At 35.3% G+C, this 21,591-nt stretch overlaps 1 protein-coding gene, 1 long non-coding RNA gene and 1 other non-coding gene across 4 annotated transcripts in view; 2 read left to right on the top strand and 1 right to left on the bottom strand.

The window, feature by feature from the left end:
- The first annotated feature begins 694 nt into the window (after positions 1 to 694).
- Positions 695 to 21,591, top strand: part of LOC126382069 (sodium/hydrogen exchanger 9B2-like) — a 43,604-nt gene continuing 22,707 nt past the window's right edge. Inside the window, exon 1 of one of the 2 annotated variants that reach the window (XM_050031774.1) lies at positions 695 to 922. In XM_050031774.1, coding sequence (XP_049887731.1) covers positions 710 to 922 — 213 coding nt within the window. In that variant the 5' untranslated portion in view covers positions 695 to 709. Of the gene's footprint in view, positions 923 to 3,500; positions 4,026 to 21,591 lie in introns of those variants that run through there. The other variant, XM_050031786.1, reaches the window with a different exon arrangement.
- Positions 14,256 to 16,138, bottom strand: LOC126366039 (uncharacterized). Its single transcript, XR_007566297.1, has 2 exons — positions 15,393 to 16,138; positions 14,256 to 15,224 (listed from the first exon to the last, which is right to left on the bottom strand). It is a non-coding gene; the product is annotated as an uncharacterized LOC126366039 (long non-coding RNA).
- Positions 21,080 to 21,151, top strand: Trnag-ucc (transfer RNA glycine (anticodon UCC)). The gene has a single exon. It is a non-coding gene; the product is annotated as a tRNA-Gly (tRNA).

Raw genomic sequence — 21,591 nt, 5'->3', positions numbered from 1 at the left:
TTAAACGAACAGGCGTCCTTCGTATGGCTGTTACAAAATAATCATAATGTTATGCATGTCACCTACTTACGTTATGCAAAATGCAATTCAAATTACGCGTATGTTTACCACAACTGATAAATTAATTGAGAATAAGCGACAAACGATATTAAAATTTAAAATGACTCAGACCAACTTGCGAACAAAACCTTATAGGGACATGTCGTAAATTGATAGAAACATTTGTGTTAATGATGTTTTGAGTTAGGGAGCACATTGGATTGTCGCAAGATCTTTTAATTACAAGCAATAAGAGCGAGGCGGCGGCACGCGCCGGTCGCTAGTGTATATGTACTCGCGCCGCGCGTCCGCCGCTCGCCGCCGTCTGCCGCCGCTACGCACCGCTCACCAACGGCACAGACTGCTCATGCGTGGTCATCCCGTGATAAGTGCTAGTGTAAACCCTCGAGCGACGTCGGCGCCGCCTCGCCTCCAGCTCCCTCCAGTTCAAGGCTCTTACGTGACCGCGTCGAGGTGTTAACATAAAGAACCTCCATCGTCACGTATCTAGGCAGCTGACACTCGTTTTTTGTCGTCACTCCTTCACCTTCGAAAAAATATCTTATCTAGTTGTCAAACTGTGACTTCCGATCTGTTTTTTGTAGAACCGTTGATTTTATTGAGATATGTGAGTGACTATACGTGTAATGATCGATATAGATCAAGAACGATGAAGACGAAAGATCGTCGTGTGAAGCAAGAGGTGCGTGGTGTGAAGCCGGAGGTGAAGAAGAGTGGTCGCGGGAAGCAGGCGAGCCCGCAGGAGATAGCGGCGCGGGAGCACGCGGCCCGCGAGCGAGCCAAGCGGTCGGGCATCGAGGCCGTCAAGCTGCACCTGGAAGTCACCGGCGGAACCGGCCGCACCTCACGGTCCGCTACATCGGTAAACAAGCACATATTCTCTAATTTTATGTAATCTTATTTATTGTGGCTTGCACTCAATCAAATAATAATAACCTAAATGTGCCTTCACTTTTAGATTGTATTTATAAACAAATCCTCGCAATCAGTTTTCTAATCCGACCCAAATTAGTTATTCAAAACTTTGTAGAGTGGATATCGCTGAGACTTAAACAGCCTACTGGTCGTAAAGTTCAACATAATCGCACATTTTTACGATAAACAGTATTAAGTACATGTTCATGCGCACATGGAGTTTTTAAATTGCAAGAATTTTATCCAATTGATGATATTGAAAGTGCTCCGTCCGCGACGCATTTATTGTCGCGTTTTTTTTTTTTAATGAAATAGGCTCGCGTTTTACCACAATCTCACCTGATGGTAAGTGACGATGTGGTCTAGTACTATAGTAGTGTAGTGTGGTGTGGTGTGGTGTAGTGTGGTGTGCTGGTGTGGTGTAACTGAAGCAATCACATAACACTTACCTACTCATATTTTTATAGAGGTACCTACTTATAATTATAATTCTTGCATTTTTTCCTTATTAGATTACCGATTTGCGTTGCATAAAACCCAATTACTCTAGCCATAGACGCAGTCAATCAGCTCGCGACACCAAACACTTCAGGACCCCGATACCGACCCCGCCGGCGTGGTCGACGATTTCCTCAATCAGCGCTTATCGCTATCGAACCACTAGGGTCGATTAATTCTTTCAAATATTTTTCCTCTCAGACGACGCCCTAAGCCGAGGTTCGCGCCCAACAGGGCACCCTCAAGCCTGTTTTCTTAAACGTTGTACCGGGTGAGAGCCTTCAGCGCTCTCCATTTGTCCGGCCAAGTAGTTAATGCCATCTGCGGCAAATTTACAATAAGTCACGTCAAAAAAAAGCGTTGCATAAAATGCCATAATTGATTGCTATTTCTTTTTTGACTTTACTATAGATTTGCCTGGGATGGCTTTATTAACTACCTACTTGGTCGGATTGGCTGCTACAGATACATCTCATTCCCACTTAATATATGATAACACCATGTGACGCTCTAAAAACCATGTGATCCTGGTTATCACGCTTAACAAAATCATGACAGTAGGAGATTATCGAGAGGGGCTTATCAGTCTGGAAACAATACAAAGTACAAGAGAAATGATAAAATCCAATCTTAAAGTCTAAAACAAACAATAAAACAGTTGTATTGACTAACATACATATAAATAATTGACTGACACATTTTTCTAGAAATACCACGCGTTGCAGGTTAATAGGTAATAAAAACTTTATATGGAAAATCAATTAGCTGCATAGCAACAACCTGTAATTTCATAATGTAATGAATCGTTTTTAACCATTAACAATAATGAATTGTATTAAGTAGATACGTACCTTTATTTAGTCACGTTGATGTTTGGCATTTTAAATGCGGCCTGTTTTGTAAACTCGTTACTCGGAGCTTTAGACACTTGCCAAAATAAATAATTAATATTAGTGATTCATATAATAAAGTTAAGTTTCTAATAATAATATGCAATCTATATATTATTATTTCATTTATCTACGAAAATGCAATCGGTTTGGTTCTGTATTTCAGCTCTCTGAGCTTCTTGATCTCTGTACCTCTGTACATCCATCACAGGACGTGTTGTCGCTGTTTCACGCAGAGGATGCTCTATATATGAACCCTCTATCTCTAGGGACTATCGAGGAATCTTAAGCGATTTCTTTCGTCACAAATATCAAATAATGTAAGTACTATCATCACGAGTATGGAATATTCAGAGCCTAAGAACGTCGTCATACTATCGAGATAACGCTTAACACCACTTCAATCTGTCAATCTCAATCAATGTCATATTTTACTATCATCAATATCCAAATGTTTGTCTACTAAGTCTGATTTTAACTTGCTACACTTTAAGTTCAAAGTTGTAAGTACCTACAAAGTTTGTCAAATATTTGCAGATCATAAAAAATACACGAAAATAAAAAGTTTTATGTTCACTTCGTTAATCTGTTACATTTTTGTGCAACAAACTATTTCATAACTTTTGAAATCTAAATGAATAAATACCTCTATCATATTCTGCGAAACGGAATTTCATATCCCAAAACGACGAGGGCAGATTCACTTCATTATACATGCCACTCATACCCGCGCAACATAGGGACAATTCAACATCATAAGATGTTCATCTTATTCCATATTGTGCGTTATATTTCAATATTAATAAACAAATACTGACTACTTTGTGTGAAATATATATTATTACTTATTAAAAAATAATTTGTACTCGTATATGCATATAAGTGAGCACCTCACTGGCTTTCACAAATTGCAATAAAGTCTTTATAGAGATGATTTTGTCGTAAAATTGAATCTATAATGTTTAAGAGCACGTCCTCCTTGGACATGTAACAGTTTTCCCCTGTAAACTGCTTTACCTATTCGACATAACATAGTATACACACTACATTAACGTTATTATGTACACGTGACGAGAATAAAAACCAGCGGAAGCCCGCCGACAGTTGCAGTTGTACTGGAGCTGGTGAACCACCACCACCAGTCTCGTGGCCATACTTACAGGAGGCTCGCGCGTTCTCTTGCTTAGTACTTACTTAAGAGTATGAACTTGTCAATGAGTTGAATGAAAGTTATAATAGGATGTCTGAATAAAAAAGGCCTCGAATTTACCTAAAAAAATCAAGGTTTATTAGTGCGAACGTGGAGTGTTAAGAGTGCCCTTAGTCGGTGTAGTCACGTAGAGTCGCAGCCGCGGTGGCCGGGCGGCGGCAGTCGAGCGCCTCCGTCCCCCGTCACGCGTCACTCAGCGCTGCCCACTGCCATCTCGCCCTTATCCCTTATCTGGAAGGCCTCCACTCGAGCCTCGTGATCACATACCTGTCGACGCGACGCGATATCGCGACAAACGCCAATCGGAGTTAAACCTTCATTGCTCTTTTATTGCTCCGCGTATCGATCATGTAATTTACGATCATCACTATTATAAAAGAATATAATTCGAAAATTAACGATATTTACCATATTGTGTTTGGTGAAGTGGTGATCTAAATACGTAGTTTCAGGTACGTACGCGTATTAATTACTTATATTTTTTCTTGTATTGTGTTACAAGTGGCTAATTAAATCATATTAAACTGTGTATATCTACCTAAATATGTACATAAATGATTGATTTATGTTTACAAACCAATTGATACAATTAGTCCTGGTATAATTATTACCCTGACTTTTAAGCAGTTGAAATGAAAAATAAAAACCAGTAGAACTTGTTCTTAGAGGGTTATCATTTTCATGCCTTTTCGAATATAGCGATAGTCAACCCTCTCAATTAGTAATTGATTAGTTCCGTCACTTTTAGTGCTCGCCTTTTTCAATAATATTTCCTAATACCTTATCAGTTAAAGACGAAGATTTTTAAGGTTCTCAAAAGTCGATTATCTTTACTTGACTATCATTCAAACGCATAAAACATATCTGGCGAGGAGTGGGTGTGTAATTATTAGTTGTACGCCTCAATCTGGTGAATCTCAAAATTTCAAGTTTGGTTGTGAAATTTCATATTATTTTTTCGTGAAAAATTGGGTTCCGACATGAAAAAGATCCAAAAGGATCCTCGGTTCCGACATGAAAAAGGAATTTTTCAATTCCCAATTTTCCCAATTTCCCCAATTTTTCACGAAAAAATTATATAACAGTTCGCCACCAAACTTGGCACATTTTGATATTCACCCATCTACCCTTTCAGGGATACAAGCATCGTGTTATGTTATGTTTGTAACTATGTATCATTAATTATAAATACTTTTATATCCTCATTCTCATCCGTATAAACGTTTTGAGAAATAAAACAAGGACTTCCAATTTTTAAACCCAGAATTATGACTAAATGGTCTTATGATTAAATTATGATCATTGTGCAAATCAAATAATTGTAACTTTCTATTCCATATTTAACTAACATTAACACTTATTATGTGTCAATATTCTGTATCAATGACAGAGATAATAAAAGAAAATGCAGTTTGAAAACATACCAGCAAAATACTTTCGCAACTCAAAAGATGTACTTACCAAAATAATTCTCATTTAAAAACCCTAATGACATGCCTTGTTAATTCATCATAAATTCTGCCTTTACAGTTAATTCCCATATCTGTAGCATAAACTTAAAATAAAATACTCCTCATTTAACATACTTACTGAAAACTGAAATCCCTCTGCGTAAACACATTGAAGTCGAAGAGGCGACACTTTGACGAGACAGACGGAGTCTACTATTAGACGGAGTACTATAAGGGCCATTGTGATCAAATAAAATCCATTAATCAAGAATACTATAAGGGCCTATCTACTAGGACTAGTAGGACATGACCATGAAGGCGCCGTCACAGTCAAGGTTTAAAAATAAACAAGAAAATTTCGGTTATGAAATTAAGTAAAAAAAAGTCAGTTCAACCACAAAAAATATATTATACTTTATAAAAATATATAATTATATATTATGTGAATATATAATATATGAATATATCTATACTTATAATAAATCTGTAGAGAGGTCAATTCTGTACATTAAATATTTTTTCAAAATAACTATCAGGGGGTGATAAGTGATCGATACTGATGCCAAAAATGCAATCAGTAAAATTTTTGTCTGTCTGTCTGTCTGTCTGTCTGTCTGTCTGTCTGTATGTTCCTTATAGAAACAAAAACTACTGGACGGATTTTAATGAAATTTGGTACAATTATTCTTCACACTCCTGGACAGGTCATAGTATACTTTTCATCACGCTACAATCAATAGGAGCAGAGTAGTGAAGGGAAATCCTTTTGTATGAAAAATCTAAACCACTCAAGTTAGACGTTTGAAATTTGGCATGCAGGTACCTTAGATACCGTAGAGGTGCACTAAGAAAGGAATTCCCGAAATTCCTACGGGAACGGGAATTAGCGGGAAAATCCTTTTGTATGAAAAATCTAAACCACTCAAGTTAGACTTTTGAAATTTGGCATGCAGGTACCTTAGATAACGTAGAGGTGCACTAAGAAAGGAATTCCCGAAATTCCCACGGGAACGGGAATTAGCGGAAAAATATTTTTGTATGAAAAATCTAAACCATTCAAGTTAGATGTTTGAAATTTGTCATGCAGGTACCTTAGATACCGTAGAGGTGTACTAAGAAAGGAATTCCCGAAATTCCCACGGGAACGGGAATTAGCGGGAAAATCCTTTTGAATGAAAAATCTAAACCACTCAAGTTAGACGTTTGAAATTTGGCATGCAGGTACCATAGGTACCGTAGAGGTGCACTAAGAAAGGAATTCCCAAAATTCTCACGGGAACGGGAATTAGCGGGAAATACCTTTTGTATGAAAAATCTAAACCACTCAAGTTAGACTTTTGAAATTTGGCATGCAGGTACCTTAGATAACGTAGAGGTGCACTAAGAAAGGAATTCCCGAAATTCCCACGGGAACGGGAATTAGCGGAAAAATATTTTTGTATGAAAAATCTAAACCATTCAAGTTAGATGTTTGAAATTTGTCATGCAGGTACCTTAGATACCGTAGAGGTGTACTAAGAAAGGAATTCCCGAAATTCCCACGGGAACGGGAATTAGCGGGAAAATCCTTTTGAATGAAAAATCTAAACCACTCAAGTTAGACGTTTGAAATTTGGCATGCAGGTACCATAGGTACCGTAGAGGTGCACTAAGAAAGGAATTCCCAAAATTCTCACGGGAACGGGAATTAGCGGGAAATACCTTTTGTATGAAAAATCTAAACCACTCAAGTTAGACATTTGAAATTTAGCATGCAGATACCTTAGGTACCGTGGAGGTGCACTAAGAAAGGAATTCCCGAAATTCTCACGAGAACGGGAATTAGCGGGAAAATCCTTTTGTATGAAAAATCTAAACCATTCAAGTTAGACGTTTGAAATTTGTCATGCAAGTACCTTAGGTACCGTGGAGGTGCACTAAGAAAGGAATTCCCGAAATTCCCACGGGAACGGGAATTAACGGGAAAATCCTTTTGTATGAAAAATCTAAACCATTCAAGTAAGATGTTTAAAATTTGGCACGCAGGTACCTTAGACACTGTAGAGGTGTACTAAGAAAGGAATTCCCGAAATTCCCACGGGAACGGGAATTAGCGGGAAAATCCTTTTGTATGAAAAATCTAAACCACTCAAGTTAGACGTTTGAAATTTGGCATGCAGGTACTTTAATAAACTTAAAGCTTAGTTGCAACAGGATATTACAAAATTCCCACGGGAACGGTAGTTAGCGGGAAAAAACATTTGTATGAAAAAATCAAATCTAAATAAAAGGAGAAACTGACTGACTCAGTGACTGACATATCAACGCATAGCCTGAACGGCTAAATGTAGGCATTTGAAATTTGGAAGGGACATAGCTTAGGTACCGTAGAGGTGCACTAAGAAAGGAATTCCCGGAATTCCCACGGGAACGGAAATTAGCGGGAAAATCCTTTTGTATGAAAAATCTAAACCGCTTAAGTTAGACGCTTGAAATTTGGCATGCAGGTACCTTAGTTAACTTAAACCTTAGTTGCAACAGGATATTGCAAAATTCCCACGGAAACGGGAGTTAGCGGGAAAAAAAACATTTGTATGAAAAAATCGAAACCGCGTAAGATAGATGTTTTCAATTCAATTCAATTAAATTATTTATTGCATTCCATGTAGTACAATGGGGTGTTACATAGGCATAGGAACTAAAACATGGACCCTGTAGGGCACAGCAACGTTGAAGGGAAGAGAGGAAGTGTGTATTAAAATTAAAACTCAATGAACAATCAATTAAAAAAAAATCAATTCAATCAATTGATTCAATCTAGCATGCAAGCATACCTTAGTAAATATAAAGTTTATTTTTGGCTGTATTTTGAAAAATGGGAGTTATTGGGAAAAAAATTGTATGAAAAAATCTAAACTGCATAAGTTAGATGCTTGAAATTTGATATGCACTCCCACACACACAAAGATCTCTCTTATATAACACGCCACGCGGACGAAGTCGCGGGCAAAAGCTAGTAGTTAATAAATCTCAATTACAAAGTTAAGGAGGTACCTACTTACATATAACTTGTGGCCGGATAGTAGGAACCTCAGCATTGGGCTGCTGTTGTTATTCAGTCACCCTACAAAACAAATCATTATGCGTGACACAGAATCATTTAAATGAGAAGTACTTACTTAAGTACCTAGTTCAAGATTCAAAACTAGTATTTAATAGTGTTTTTTTTGCAGATATAACGCATGTGTTAGCTCAAAAACATGGAATAGAAAAAAAAATAGCGACCGCCCGCAATTCCACTCACTTCGATAATGTTTATTCACTAATCCGAAAATTCCCGTAGAAAGATTGAAAAATCCGTCCTTATACATTCATTAAAGGAATCTCTGTGTAAATTAAGCTTCCTTGACCCTTGATTTTTTGTCGCATTACGATCGATTCTCTATTAAGCCGCCTAAGAAATACTATCATAATGAATTTATGCATTTATTAACCATTCCACAAATAAAAAGTGTTTTATGCCGATAATAATTTTACATTTATGATAAACGATGGGCTGATATCATACGAGTACGTCACAGTTCGTCACATTGTCATAATACGTCACAATACATTTTACTATTGGTATTAAAACTCATCTAGAAATAAATTATAAGAGAGTGATAACATATTCATTTTCGTTTGTAGAAATTGATTAAAACAATACTTATCTAAATTATGACAACAATAGAGGATTTATAAGCTATTAATTTTATTGGTATTTTATTGAAGTATTAAGATTAAGACAGTGATTAAAGTATACTTAGACTGGACAAAATTTATGGCTCTTTATTTCGAGTAATGATCCTTTTACTACTATTTTATATTTCATTTTATACTTCATGGGTCAAACTTAAGTGGAAGATCGCTCTCCAAATTATTTCAAATTAATTTGATTAGATTAAAATAGTCCTTTGAGTGTCATTTTTTATTTTACTTTGACCCTTTTCAAAGCCATTCAGTTGTTTTTTGAATGCATTGTATGTGTGTCGACATTTACTATAGATCGGATGTTTGTGATTTACGTATTTTAGAATAGTAAACGTTTTCAACACAGTAAATTGTTCTCTGTTCAAGTTTCATTTTGTTTTAAAAAAACAGCTCGAATGTAAAAAAGCTAACTTTAAAAAGCTGACTATGAAAAAATATGACAATGAACTGTACTACTGTATTAAAAACTTTTTTTTTAAGTTTCTTAAATGTTACAGCACTTACTTACGTCTAATCCTTATCGGTACAAAGATGTTTGCTATTGAAATAAGGAAAGCTTTTTTCTAACCCCATACGGCACACATTTATACCCGATAAAAACGTATGACTTAACCTATTATTGGCCTGGTTTTCCCTTTGAGTTGGAAGGTCAGATGCTAGAGGTTTCTTTGGTGCTGTCAATCATTTCCTGTTAAGTCAACAGAACTCGGAAGCGGGACAAAGGTTCTATGCTATTATTTATTTATTTATTTTTAGGGAAATTTACAGCAAAATAACACAAAATGTATACAATTTAAGTAGCTACATGCCAACAAAAAATTTCCACATATATGAGTCTAAATAGTTAACTACATACAAAAAAAAATCCTTCAATTATTCCAAGTTTTTATTATTTCTCACACCATGAATGATGCTATTTGTCTCATATAGACAAGTATAACACGCATTTCAATATTTATATACGTATGTTGTCATAATAGTTAAAATTTTATTTTATGATCTCTCCTTGAAACCAGGTCACGTAAGAAGTGTCATCCTCAAGTGAGAATATTAAGTAGAGAGGAAAATAGTGTTACGTAGAAACGTATAGCCGACAGCTATATACAATACTTATACCTATATTTATATATACTCATGTTATTGATGAACACTGAACTACTTTAACATTAAAACGTAAAGTACATAAGATCTGGGCGAATATTGAGGAAGCGTTAGGTAGTTAGAGGGAATTTCGATGCTATGTTCCCCAAAAATAAAAAAATAGGGCTGTCGACATTTAACGTGATAATTACTTTTATTTTTTCATTACTCGGTTAGAAAATTATTGAAAATACAATGTACAGACAGAAGCATACATAAAAACAATTGTTGCTTGATATTTGGATCAGATACGTAAAGAATTATGTGATCAAAATAATAATGGGTGGAAGATGTAACCTTATCTGGGTGTAGTAAAAAGAATCGTCATTTTTTTATAAAAGATGCATATGTCTGTTATTAATGAAATTAGAAGGTTAAATGAAGGAAAATCTTTACAGCGCCCTCTATGTTTTTGAGGAGCGCAGCCTAGAAAGTCGTGAGGGTCTTTCTATGCTCGCGTTAGTTCATGTTTCTCTTCGCATCGCTTAATAGCACTTAAACAAGTTATTGTAGATCTTTATAATGTATTGTATGTCAGTAATTACAATTACTGGTTGACAGTGTTTCAATTACAGATAACGATAAAAGGTATAATTAAAGCAAAAAAGAAATAGAATTTCACAACACATTGTATGAAACTTTAAAGAACTTTGAAACGCAAATAATGAATAATGCAACATGCAAAATCCTAGTGATAAAAATGGCCTTGTTAAAAAACAGATAAACGCGAGATACTTGTATTGCAGCATTACAATATAGGCGTGAATAAGTCTAACAAATTATTATTATTGTAAAGTTGGTTATTTATTGTTTGTGTTATAGTCCAATTTGCAGTGATCATGGTTGGGGGAAAATAGGCAAGGAAAGCCAAGAAGTGTTCGTGCCACATACAGTCAAGGAGGCCTAACAGGACACTTGTGTCGTTCTCTTCTAATAAATATTCTTCATTGATCGTAGTGTCGACATAGTCCAGTATCACAATTAGTCAGTGTTTGTGCCAATCACAGCAACAACGTGGACGCAGCAATGGTTAGTGTTTTGTTTATTTATACAATAGGTACACATTTAATTTACGAATGTTTACATACGTAACTATCTGCAATGTTTATGGCTATTACGTGTTAAGTACCTATAACCAAGACTTATATATGTATAAATATACGATATTTTTTGAAGAATATTTTACACTTAAAACTTGTCAGTAATATATATCTACATAGTATGCTAGTCGTTCATATTATGAAAACCATTTAAACTTATTGCCACAACTTTAGTGAAATATATATTTATAGATGCATCAATTGATCGTGACTCCAAATTAATCGAACCGATTCCTCTCTATTAGTATCAATGAAGATGCTATTTCTAGCTAGGCAATTATATATTGTGAAGAACCGAAGTCTTATAAGTGTAATTTTTCCATTTAGTAATGTAAAACACGTAATACCGGGTTCATAGCGCGTTAATCAGGGATATGATACTCCTATTCTCATTGGGAGTCTCATATCCCTGATTAATGCGGTGAGAACCCGGTAATATGTGTTTTAATTATGATAATAAACGCGTAAACCTCAAACAATGTAGTTATGTACAATTTACATATCTCCCGCATTTACAACATCACTATTTAAATAATTGTACCAAAAGAACATGGCACTTTGATATTATGAGTAAATATATTACTTACATAGATCTAGGTTACTAACAACAATAACCTGAATGTCATTAAAAGATTTCATGATGCAGAGAATTGCAATACAGCAGTTGTGTTGTAGAAAATAAATATACATAAACAAAGTTCTTATATTACGAGGTTAGATATCTGCAATATATTAGTTTATGTCACCAACAACAACATTTTGGTGATACGTAGAGCGTATTTAGATTTAATGAGTTAAAACGGTGCAAACTTAACTAATATAGCTCCAAAATATGTATTTGTTTGAATGATCTCTTCATTTGAATCGTTTGAAAGCTCTTAGCTTAAAAAGCTATATTTTAAAAACCTAAGTGAAAATAAAAGACACTGATATCTATCAAATAATAGATAGTAAAATATGACTTTAAATTGCACGATGTCTAATGTCTATGTTTGCACTGTGCGTTAACAGCACTTTTTAGAAGTCTTTAGCAAAAAAATCCAAACGCTTAACTTTATAAAAATTCCAGTCTGATCAAGTTTTACTTTTTTACAAATATTTATGCAACATTTAACATACTTACCTAGGTTTTTTCGATTTTTCTCCACGACCAATCAGCTCGCGAAATCAAACACTTCAGAACCCCGATACCGACCCTGCCAGCGTGATCGACGATTTTCCTCATTCAGCGCTTATCGCTATCGACCCACTAAGGTCGATTAAATCTTTTAAATATTATCCTCCCAGACGACGCCCTGAGCCGAGATTCGCGCCCAACTGGGCACCCTCAGGCCTGTTGTCTTAAATTTTGTACCGGATAAGAGCCCTCAGCGCTCCCCATTTGTCCAGCCAAGTAGTTAATGCCTTTTGAATAAGTCACGTGAAAAAATAAATAAATAAAATAACATACTTACAAATATTTAAAAGCTATTCTAATTTTGTGTAAAATCCCTCCTGCAATCAACAACATAGCTAGAATAAAATACTCAAGTTCAATATTCAGTGTCGTTGACAAATATTCACGGAACCCTCTTAGTCGACTTACGATACGCACTTGACTCGTTTTTTACGAGCAATGATTGTCAATAACACGTCGATCGTGACTCCCGAGTTAGTTTGTAACTGCAGTTAACGGATTGCTAACATCTTGCAAATATCTTTCACTGCTATTGTCGTCATAACCCACGTCTGAAAAAGATTACGACTAGACTGCTAAATTGATTGTTTATAAGTATGTATAGGTATGGGTATGTAGTATTTTATCATCAATTTAGCGCATTTGGGTAGGATAAAAACCGCCGAAAAGGATGCCGTGAAAGAGAGGAGTCGATACCAAAAAGCAACATGGGAGTACATACGCAAGCATTCCCCTCTGCGAACCTATATGTCCCCAGGACAGGTAGTTCTATAAAGCCTCGTATCCACTAGGCAACAATTAACGCGCAACACGTAACGCTCAACAAGTACGGCAACGTTGCACAACAGCGCGCGACGTTGCCAGCTGAAGCGCAACATGTCGCGCGGCTTGTTGTTTGTAGTACAAGTAGTACATGCTTAGACAGACAACGTTGTTAAACAAAAGTTCCGCGCTATTTTTTTATATGTTGAGCGGTATGTCGCGTGCCAAATGTTGCCAAGTGGAAACGTGGCTTAAAAACTAGTTGCATTTGGCTTGCGCGCTAGACTGAATTTGATTTCGTTCAATCCAAGTCGTTTGTGGTACGAATTTTTACTTGGATTATATATGACATCGTAACGAAAACTTTGAGGGATGATTGAGACCATGATTCTGAGATGATATCAAGTGGAATTTTCCGTCGCAAAAGTATGGAACAGAAAATAACTTAAAAAAAAAACAAAAATTTTCATGAATTTTCCGACTGAAAATTCCACTTGATATCAACTCAGAATCATGGTCTGAATCATCCCCCTCAGTATTCGTTACGGTGTTACTAACACCCCTACTTGTATGGCTACAGTATGTACTTGTGCGGGGTGTAAGTGACATCGTAACGAATACTGAGGGGGATGATTCAGCTGATTATTCTGAGTTAATATCAAGTGAATTTTTCATCGCAAAAGTATAGAATTGAAAATAATTTAAAAAAACTAAAAAAAATCATGAATTTTGCGACGGAAAATTCCACTTGATATGAACTCAGATTCATGGTCTGAATCATCCTCCTCAGTATTCGTTACGATGTCACTAACACCCTGTATGCCAATTACAATTACTTCCTCAGTTTAACCTGACATTCCATCAATAATATTTCCTTCACTCCATTTTTGCCAATTTTATAAAACTATCTTTATGAGTTTATATCATATTTTATACCTGATTTCCCTGAACGAATTTTCAAATTTATCGATAGTTCTTTTATCGACAACTGGTACAACTATAATGTGACGTCTCACCGTTCCCGCTCCGCGAAAAGTGGCAGAAAATGTTATATTGACAACTAATGGCATGGCTACTCCCTCAGAACAATAACTAAAGCATAGAAGGAAGGCTAAAATAGCAACAGAACTCTATAATTCTGCTCTACTTTATCTTACGGAACCGGCGTAATGTTAGACAAAGACGCATATACAAAAATTGTTTCGTAATTTCGTAGGTTGTCACAAGTTTTTCATTGCCTAGTGTTGGGTTTCACTTTAGTAATATGTCGATAAAATTAAATTTACTTACAATTAATGTCGATAATTTTTTTTTTTACAAGATTTCTTTTTGTAGGATGCAATTATCTTCTTCTTGATGAAAGGAGACTCTGTCTCTGATAGGTAAGTATCTAACCATTTTTGGATTATATTGTCTGGTTTATATTAGTTTGGAGCTGCAGCTCACATTCAGGAAGGAAAGAAAATAGCCAACTGTTATCGTTTCATCGGTAAGTATTTTGTAATATTCGAATTTATTTATGATGTCATCCGCCGTGCACTGGTGTCGATCGACGTGCCGTGCAAATTGGAACCACCGCCGCCGGGTCTAAGCCGCACAGACGGTAAGAGGCCCGATGGGGTCACGCCATAGACATAGAAAAGAGTATGGACTGGAAATACCTACAGAAAAAACGTGCCACTCTGTAAACATAAAATGGCGGTCTTTACTAGGGCTACAAGCTGTTTCAATACTAGGATTACCATACTCGTACCTACTAGATATAGCATTATACTTTAAAAAATACGGCATACAAGTATTCATAAGAGAACAGAAAGGGAAAGTAAAAGGTAGGTAGGTGGTGTACTGTATCTTTCGTGTAAAACTTGTAAGTATTGTATGTTGTGTGCAATAAAGTATATTTGTATTTGTAAAGGAAGGTTTAGTCAAGATTTATCTAAGTCGCTTACACAAATCTATAACATTCATTACATTCTTTATTGGGCGCAGTTCGTATCAACCTGGAGTGTTGGAGTAGGAGTAAATAAGAACAGGAGGTAAAATGAAATATAAATTAGATCGTAAATCTGTTCATTTTCATTAGCAAGTATTTATTTCACACGTTATTAATTATGTACATTATATTTACAATAAATACAAATTTATTAATTTCTAAACAGTGTCAATTTGCTTAGAAACTGTCTTTGTGACACCCTGTCACATTGTTTTTTTTTTTTCATTAAGTCGTTTGATCTTGAGGCGGGACTTGTTCAGCTTTTCTTTTAAATTTTTCATCTCGTCTTCTTGAACTGACTGAAATAAAGTTTAATAATAATGTTAAAATAGTATATGTACAAAATAATCTATAAAAATAAAAGTAAAATATATCTGATTTAAGTGCATTGTGCAGCTGGTTGAATTATACACTCTATATATGTATATCATATTAAAAATATAAAAAAAGAAAATTATTTGATATACCTTTTCATGTAAATCCAGTCGACACTTTTGGATTTAATATCTGAAATCAAAGATAATAATAATTTACTTATATAAAACGTGTACAACTCATAATTGTTTAGACATAAAACAACTACAGACTTAGTATATACTAAGTTTATTAAGTACATAATAATATGTAGTTGAATGATAGATAGTATAAACGTGTTGTGATAACATGATACAAATATCTTATCTATCTATCCAGCAGTGAGATGATGCAGGCTAGGCTGAAATTTAAATTTAAACACCATTTCATCTGTCTGATCTATAATGTTCAATGTAGGAATAGCATCGTCTCGAAGACGCCTCCACTTTGAATTAGGAACACACATAAATGAATCCGCAGTAAAATGTTTCGAGCAAATACGGCTGTACTTATTTGGAATCCAATTTCGTCTATTAATGCGAATTATCCATTCTTTCTCTTTGTTATCGTCTACAGGAAATCTAAAAATTAAAAGTATCGATAATTTTAGTACATCACTATGGACAATCAACATAACCTCAAATCAATTCCGTATTCATCGATGAAACGTATAATATAATAGATATCTCAAATATTTTATGCTACAAATCTATTCAGCAAAACATATTACTTTCCTAAAATTGTTCAGCAGTTCACATTTCACTAGAAAATTACAAAAAACTTACCGATGAAACGACAGAAGTTGTTGGCTATTTTCTTTTCTTCCTGAATGTGAGCTGCAGCCCCATACCATACAAGACATAATGTCATACAGTCGAGACACTCAATTATTTGATATAAATAAAAGTTTCTTTCCATTTATTTGGAAAAATATTGTTAAATTATCACTTAAAACAATCTGAACACAAGACACTCGTAAACACAGTTGACGCGACCGTGTCAAATAGTTCGGTAAATATAAGTAAAATCTTCTTATGTATGTTACTATGTATTTGGCCGAGTTAAAATGAGTCCAATAGGTAATAGGTCCAAATGACATTTCATGTTGTGACAACCTCGGAAAAAATGAAGCAAAGAGCGAATCATTTGTCCTTTTCTCACTCATAGTTTGTGTCGTAAGCTAGAAGAGAGCCGGTTTATAGTTTCTGAATTCTTATTTTAGCCTTCCTTCTATGCTTTAGTTATTGTTCTGAGGCTACTCCCCTCCGGCCCGCAGAGGTCCGTGTTGGTCTATGGTAGATACAAACTGAGAAGATATAGGTAGATAGTGTATCTATTAGTACCTAACCTCTAGACAAAAGAGGGTGTTCACGTATCCTAAATGTCACGTATTTTAATCACCTAAAAAAAGAAATATACTTGAGATGTAAAATAGATTACTGTTTTTAATTATGGTTTAGTTTATTAAGAAACTAAAAGCTTGTAGAGTGTTCCTTGGTAAGTGTTTAATTCGATATAATTCTACGGAAGTAGGTACTCCTCTCGCGTAGTCGTGACAAGCTTTTAGTTTAAAAGCTGTGTGGTTTATTAATTAGCCTTGTCACTGAAGACATTTATCAAATCGTCCCTTTGGTTATTTTATTTAAGATCATTTTAATAAAACGTTATTTTTAAAAATAGTCTAAATTTGAAACAAACAAAGTTCATTTCTTTCATAAACTTAGTCGATTTTCAAACAATATTAAATTGAGTTCTATCCCAATAACACCTGATACACAATACCATGCCGGTACATACCTGATATTGGAATCCAGTCCAATTCTGTCTATCCTTATTTTATTCCACCTCAAAAAATTTTTACAATCTATTCTTAATCTTTTTCTTTATCCGGTTTATATAATACTTACTTACTATTGCATTTATAGTTCGACGATTTCTAATTTAAAGTAGGAGAGTTAGTATGCAATGGTCATACATAATAATGAGCCATGATTCTTTCCAGTGATCAATGTCTAGGGACCAGCCGACCTCGCCTATTGTCCATGATTGATATCTATAAAGTACTAGTTTACTGTTCAACGTTCATTTGTTCGTAAACAAACTAATAAGGATAACAACTAGAAGTTCAAATGTAGGCGACAGCACTTGACCACTGTTGAGTGTTCCTAAATTTTGACAGTTCTCCATACTGTCCAGCTAAAATTCGTGATAAATTGCTATAAAATGAAAACACGAAAGCAGTCACTTGAAGAAAAGCAGTTTTGTTTAAAAATAAGTTTTCAGCAAACAAAGCCATCAGCTTAAAAAGAAACGTTAGTTACAATCCATTTACAATCTCATAAACAATACATTCATGAAACTTATCACGAATCGATAGGCGAATGGCTATCCATTAACTTTAAAAAAATAAAAGTAACGTAAAAGTACGAGATATTTACAAAACAAAGTAGAAAACATTTAGCGCATGGTAGTGGTACAGCAAGTTAAATATATATGGAAAAATTTTGAACAAAATCAAAAATACAAAGATATAATCACGACTTTAATATATTTGCTTAATAGTATCACATAATCATGGACCTACACAGAAACACAATATGACAACATGAACAACAACACACATAACTTATTTCTAACAGAAATTTCTTCCAGGATTTACATGTAAGTACAATATACATAAATACATGAAAATTTTCCCACATTGTGATGCCAATAAGACTTGATGTTACTAGTCAAAGATTATTGTGAATAACAAACACTTGTATTCGAGTGGCTCAGTAGCTTATCAAACAAGCGATAAACATAAAAAAACATTCAGGTACCAAGAAATTGCAAATTAAAACACGTTATAAGAAATTAAATATTTTTAACAGTAATTCTCGAAGTGTCTGTGATAGTTATTATTATTATCCATGCTTTGTTTCATAAATTAATTAGCATAAATTAAACCAATTTGCTTTCTAAACAATTAAACAGCTACCTTCTACATAACCTTGCAAGGTAACTTTAACACCGAGATTAATATATAAGGATATGGAGTACAAATATAATGTCAAAATATACTGACTAATGTTCTGAAAAGTGCTACAAATATCGCGAATAATTAGACACTTTGTTGTTATAACGGCAGGCAATGATGAGACAATTGTTTTTAATGGCTCATTACAGGACAGTCGGGCAAGGAGCATTCTCGTGGGACACAATACATCGCTAATGGAGATTTTCTTTACAGTATTGTAAAATGTATAGGCATGTCGTTACTTACTAGTGGTTTGTAATGAGTATCAGCTGAGGAATTGTTGGTCCCGTGACCACAATGCTAATGATCTTTACTCCGCTTTCAATAAAATAAATAACAATGCCCACATTAAAGTTACAAATCCTACAATTGGATATTTGACTGGGTCAAATATAACTTATAAAATGCTTATCTAGAAATAGCAGCCAGTCTAAGATGATCAAAAATCAATCCAAGTAAAAAAAAAATATATTTTTATTTTACGACATAAAACGCCCCATACCAATTTACAAAAATGTTTTAAGCTAATATCACTAGTCATAAAATACCAAGTTGTAAGTTTCAAATGGTTGTCCATAAAACTTACTGCTACCATGTAGCTTACTATCTTTACATAATCTCATCTCTATCTCATTAATCTCATTTTACTTTTCGACTTATTTTCCAATTTTAATTCCGAATTAAGTAACAGCGGACGCGACGTTTGATTGCTTTTATTGATGACTTCACAGGACAGTATTTCCATACAAACTCCAAAGAAAACTTCCGTTTTAACGTTTCGTAAAAAGTATCACATTTGACTAGGTTGTCAAGTAGCTTATTACAATAATACAGTTAAGCAGAAGTCACCAATTTTTAGATTTGTTTCTAAGACGAAGTAGGTATAATATGTGTGTAGTATCGTATCGTCAAATCATCTCTTATCAACTTTCGAGATCGTGGCGTGGTCAAACGCAAAACAGTTATCAATAACGGCCAAACACCGATGTACCTGATGTATACTTTATGAGAAAATATAATTATACCATAACGGCCTCTGTGGTCCAGTGGTTGAGCGTTGGACTCACGATCCGGAGGCCCCGGGTTCGAATCCCGGTGGGGACATATCACAAAACTCACTTTGTGATCCCTAGTTTGGTTAGGACATTACAGGCTGATCACCTGATTGTCCGAAAGTAAGATGATCCGTGCTTCGGAAGGCACGTTAAGCCGTTGGTCCCGGTTACTATTTCCTGATGTAAGTGAGTAATCGTTACATGAGCCATGTTAGGGGCCTTTAGCGGTTCAATCATAACCCTGACACCAGGGTTGATGAGGCTGGTATTCTACGTCACAACCCACACGATAAGAAGACGAAGAAGATTATACCATATTTTAATAGCGGCTTCTGTGGTCCAGTAGTTGGGCAGCTCACGATCCGGAGGTCCGGAAGTTGCAATCCCGGTAAGGACATATATTACCTATAAATTAAATTAATAGTAAAAAGTTATTTATGTAATTTACTTGAAAAAAAATACTGTTTTTACTAACACAATAAGTATCTGTCATAATAAACGTCGAGGGCAATCACCCGCAATACATTCCAAGTCATCAAAGGAACGAAACGCGTGCGCAGACGCACGTTAAGACTTCGCGGCGTCAGTGGTCATGTGATCGACTTCACACTTAAACAATTAACTCACTAAACAAACTGGGTACCTAATTATTCAAACGTAGCAATTAAATATACAGCAGCATGTTTCAATTAATTACATTGTTGACGACTAAGCGATAGATGCCTCTACTTTTTTAATTCTCTACCTTGTATTTCCTCTCTTTCTTGTTTTTTCCAAAAAAGACTTTTTCGTGACATGGCTTATTGTAAGTTTCCCTCAGAGGGCATTAACTACTGGGCCGGACAAATGGGGAGCGCTGAGGACTCAGGTTCAGAGGTCAACAAACTTAAATGACGAAATATACAGGGTATTACTGGGTTTCGTGAAATATATTTTTTAGTTGTATTACAAAATGTGTGGCAGTAAGTTATCTTCTACGGGAATCAGTAGCTCTTTTCACCCCTGTGGACATTAAAAGCGACGATTTATAATGTATGTCAGCTGTGCGGTGGCCAAATTCACAGATTTAGCTTTTCGCTATTACTTGTTTTAAAATAATTTCAATTTACTCACCTACTGGTTTTGTGTAGTATGTGTTTACTGTAACGGCTGAATGTAAAACTGTATTTCATCATCACTATTTAAGACCCACTTTTTAGAAAAAAAAATAAGGCAATATTTTCTCTTGTCTTCCGCCCTGCAATACTCTGTCTGACGCAAATGGGATGGCGCCCAGAGTAAACTATTTCAAAGCCGTACCAGGACTCCTGTCCTCCGCCTCTAAATAGTGCTGACAGTTACTGCTGCCCTCTGTCAGATTCCAGGTTACAGTCCCTCTGACGCGTCCCTTCCGTCCTGCATAGCCGTACCTATGGCTTCCATGTCCGCCTCTGCAACCGTTGAGATTTTCACGCGTATCCCTGGGCAAGGATTCTACGTTATACCCCGTAGGTCTGGGTCCCAATCCCAACTCAGCCACCACCTCACTCCGGCCTACTGAAATAAAACTGTATTTAAAGAAAGAAAATAAATAGTTTATCAGATTTATGGAAGCAGTTGGTACCTTACGAACATCTGTTATTTGTCTTTGAGCAATTATTATTAAAGTTGATAATTTCACAGCTGTTTAATATGTGCCTACATTATCGTCGAATTCTGTATTTTTTTTTTGTTGTGATTCACAACGGCGTTGGTGGTGTAATGGTCAGCATAGTTGCCTTCCAAGCAGTTGATCCGAGTTCGATTCTCGGCCAACGCAACTTTTTTTTGCGTTTTTATCCTGTGATATCTAATACTAGCGGGAAAGTAAGAAAAGAAACGGACTGGACTAAACATTCATCGGTCTATCCCTTATTGCCGGTGTTTGTAACCTTTTGTAACTACATAAAGTTAATTCAATCCATACATTTTTTGTCTTTATTTTATTATTTTTAATTCTTTTACGTTTTCAATGGAAAATTCCACTCGATACTAACTCAGAATAATGAGCTGAATCATCCTCCTCAGTATAACACCCATACGTACTTATACGGGGTGTTAATGACATCGTAACGAATACTGAGGGGGATGATTCAGACCATGATTCTGAGTTGATAAGTAGAATTGTCTTGGAAAATTCATGAAAATTGTTGTGTTTTTCATTATCATTTTCAGTTCCATATTTTTACGACGGAAAATTCCACTTGATATCAACTCAGC

The sequence above is a fragment of the Pectinophora gossypiella genome, chromosome 1 (genome assembly GCF_024362695.1).
Source record: "Pectinophora gossypiella chromosome 1, ilPecGoss1.1, whole genome shotgun sequence".
NCBI lineage: Eukaryota > Metazoa > Arthropoda > Insecta > Lepidoptera > Gelechiidae > Pectinophora > Pectinophora gossypiella.
Note: the sequence above shows the minus strand (reverse complement) of the source record. Positions and strands in the feature narration are given on the sequence as shown.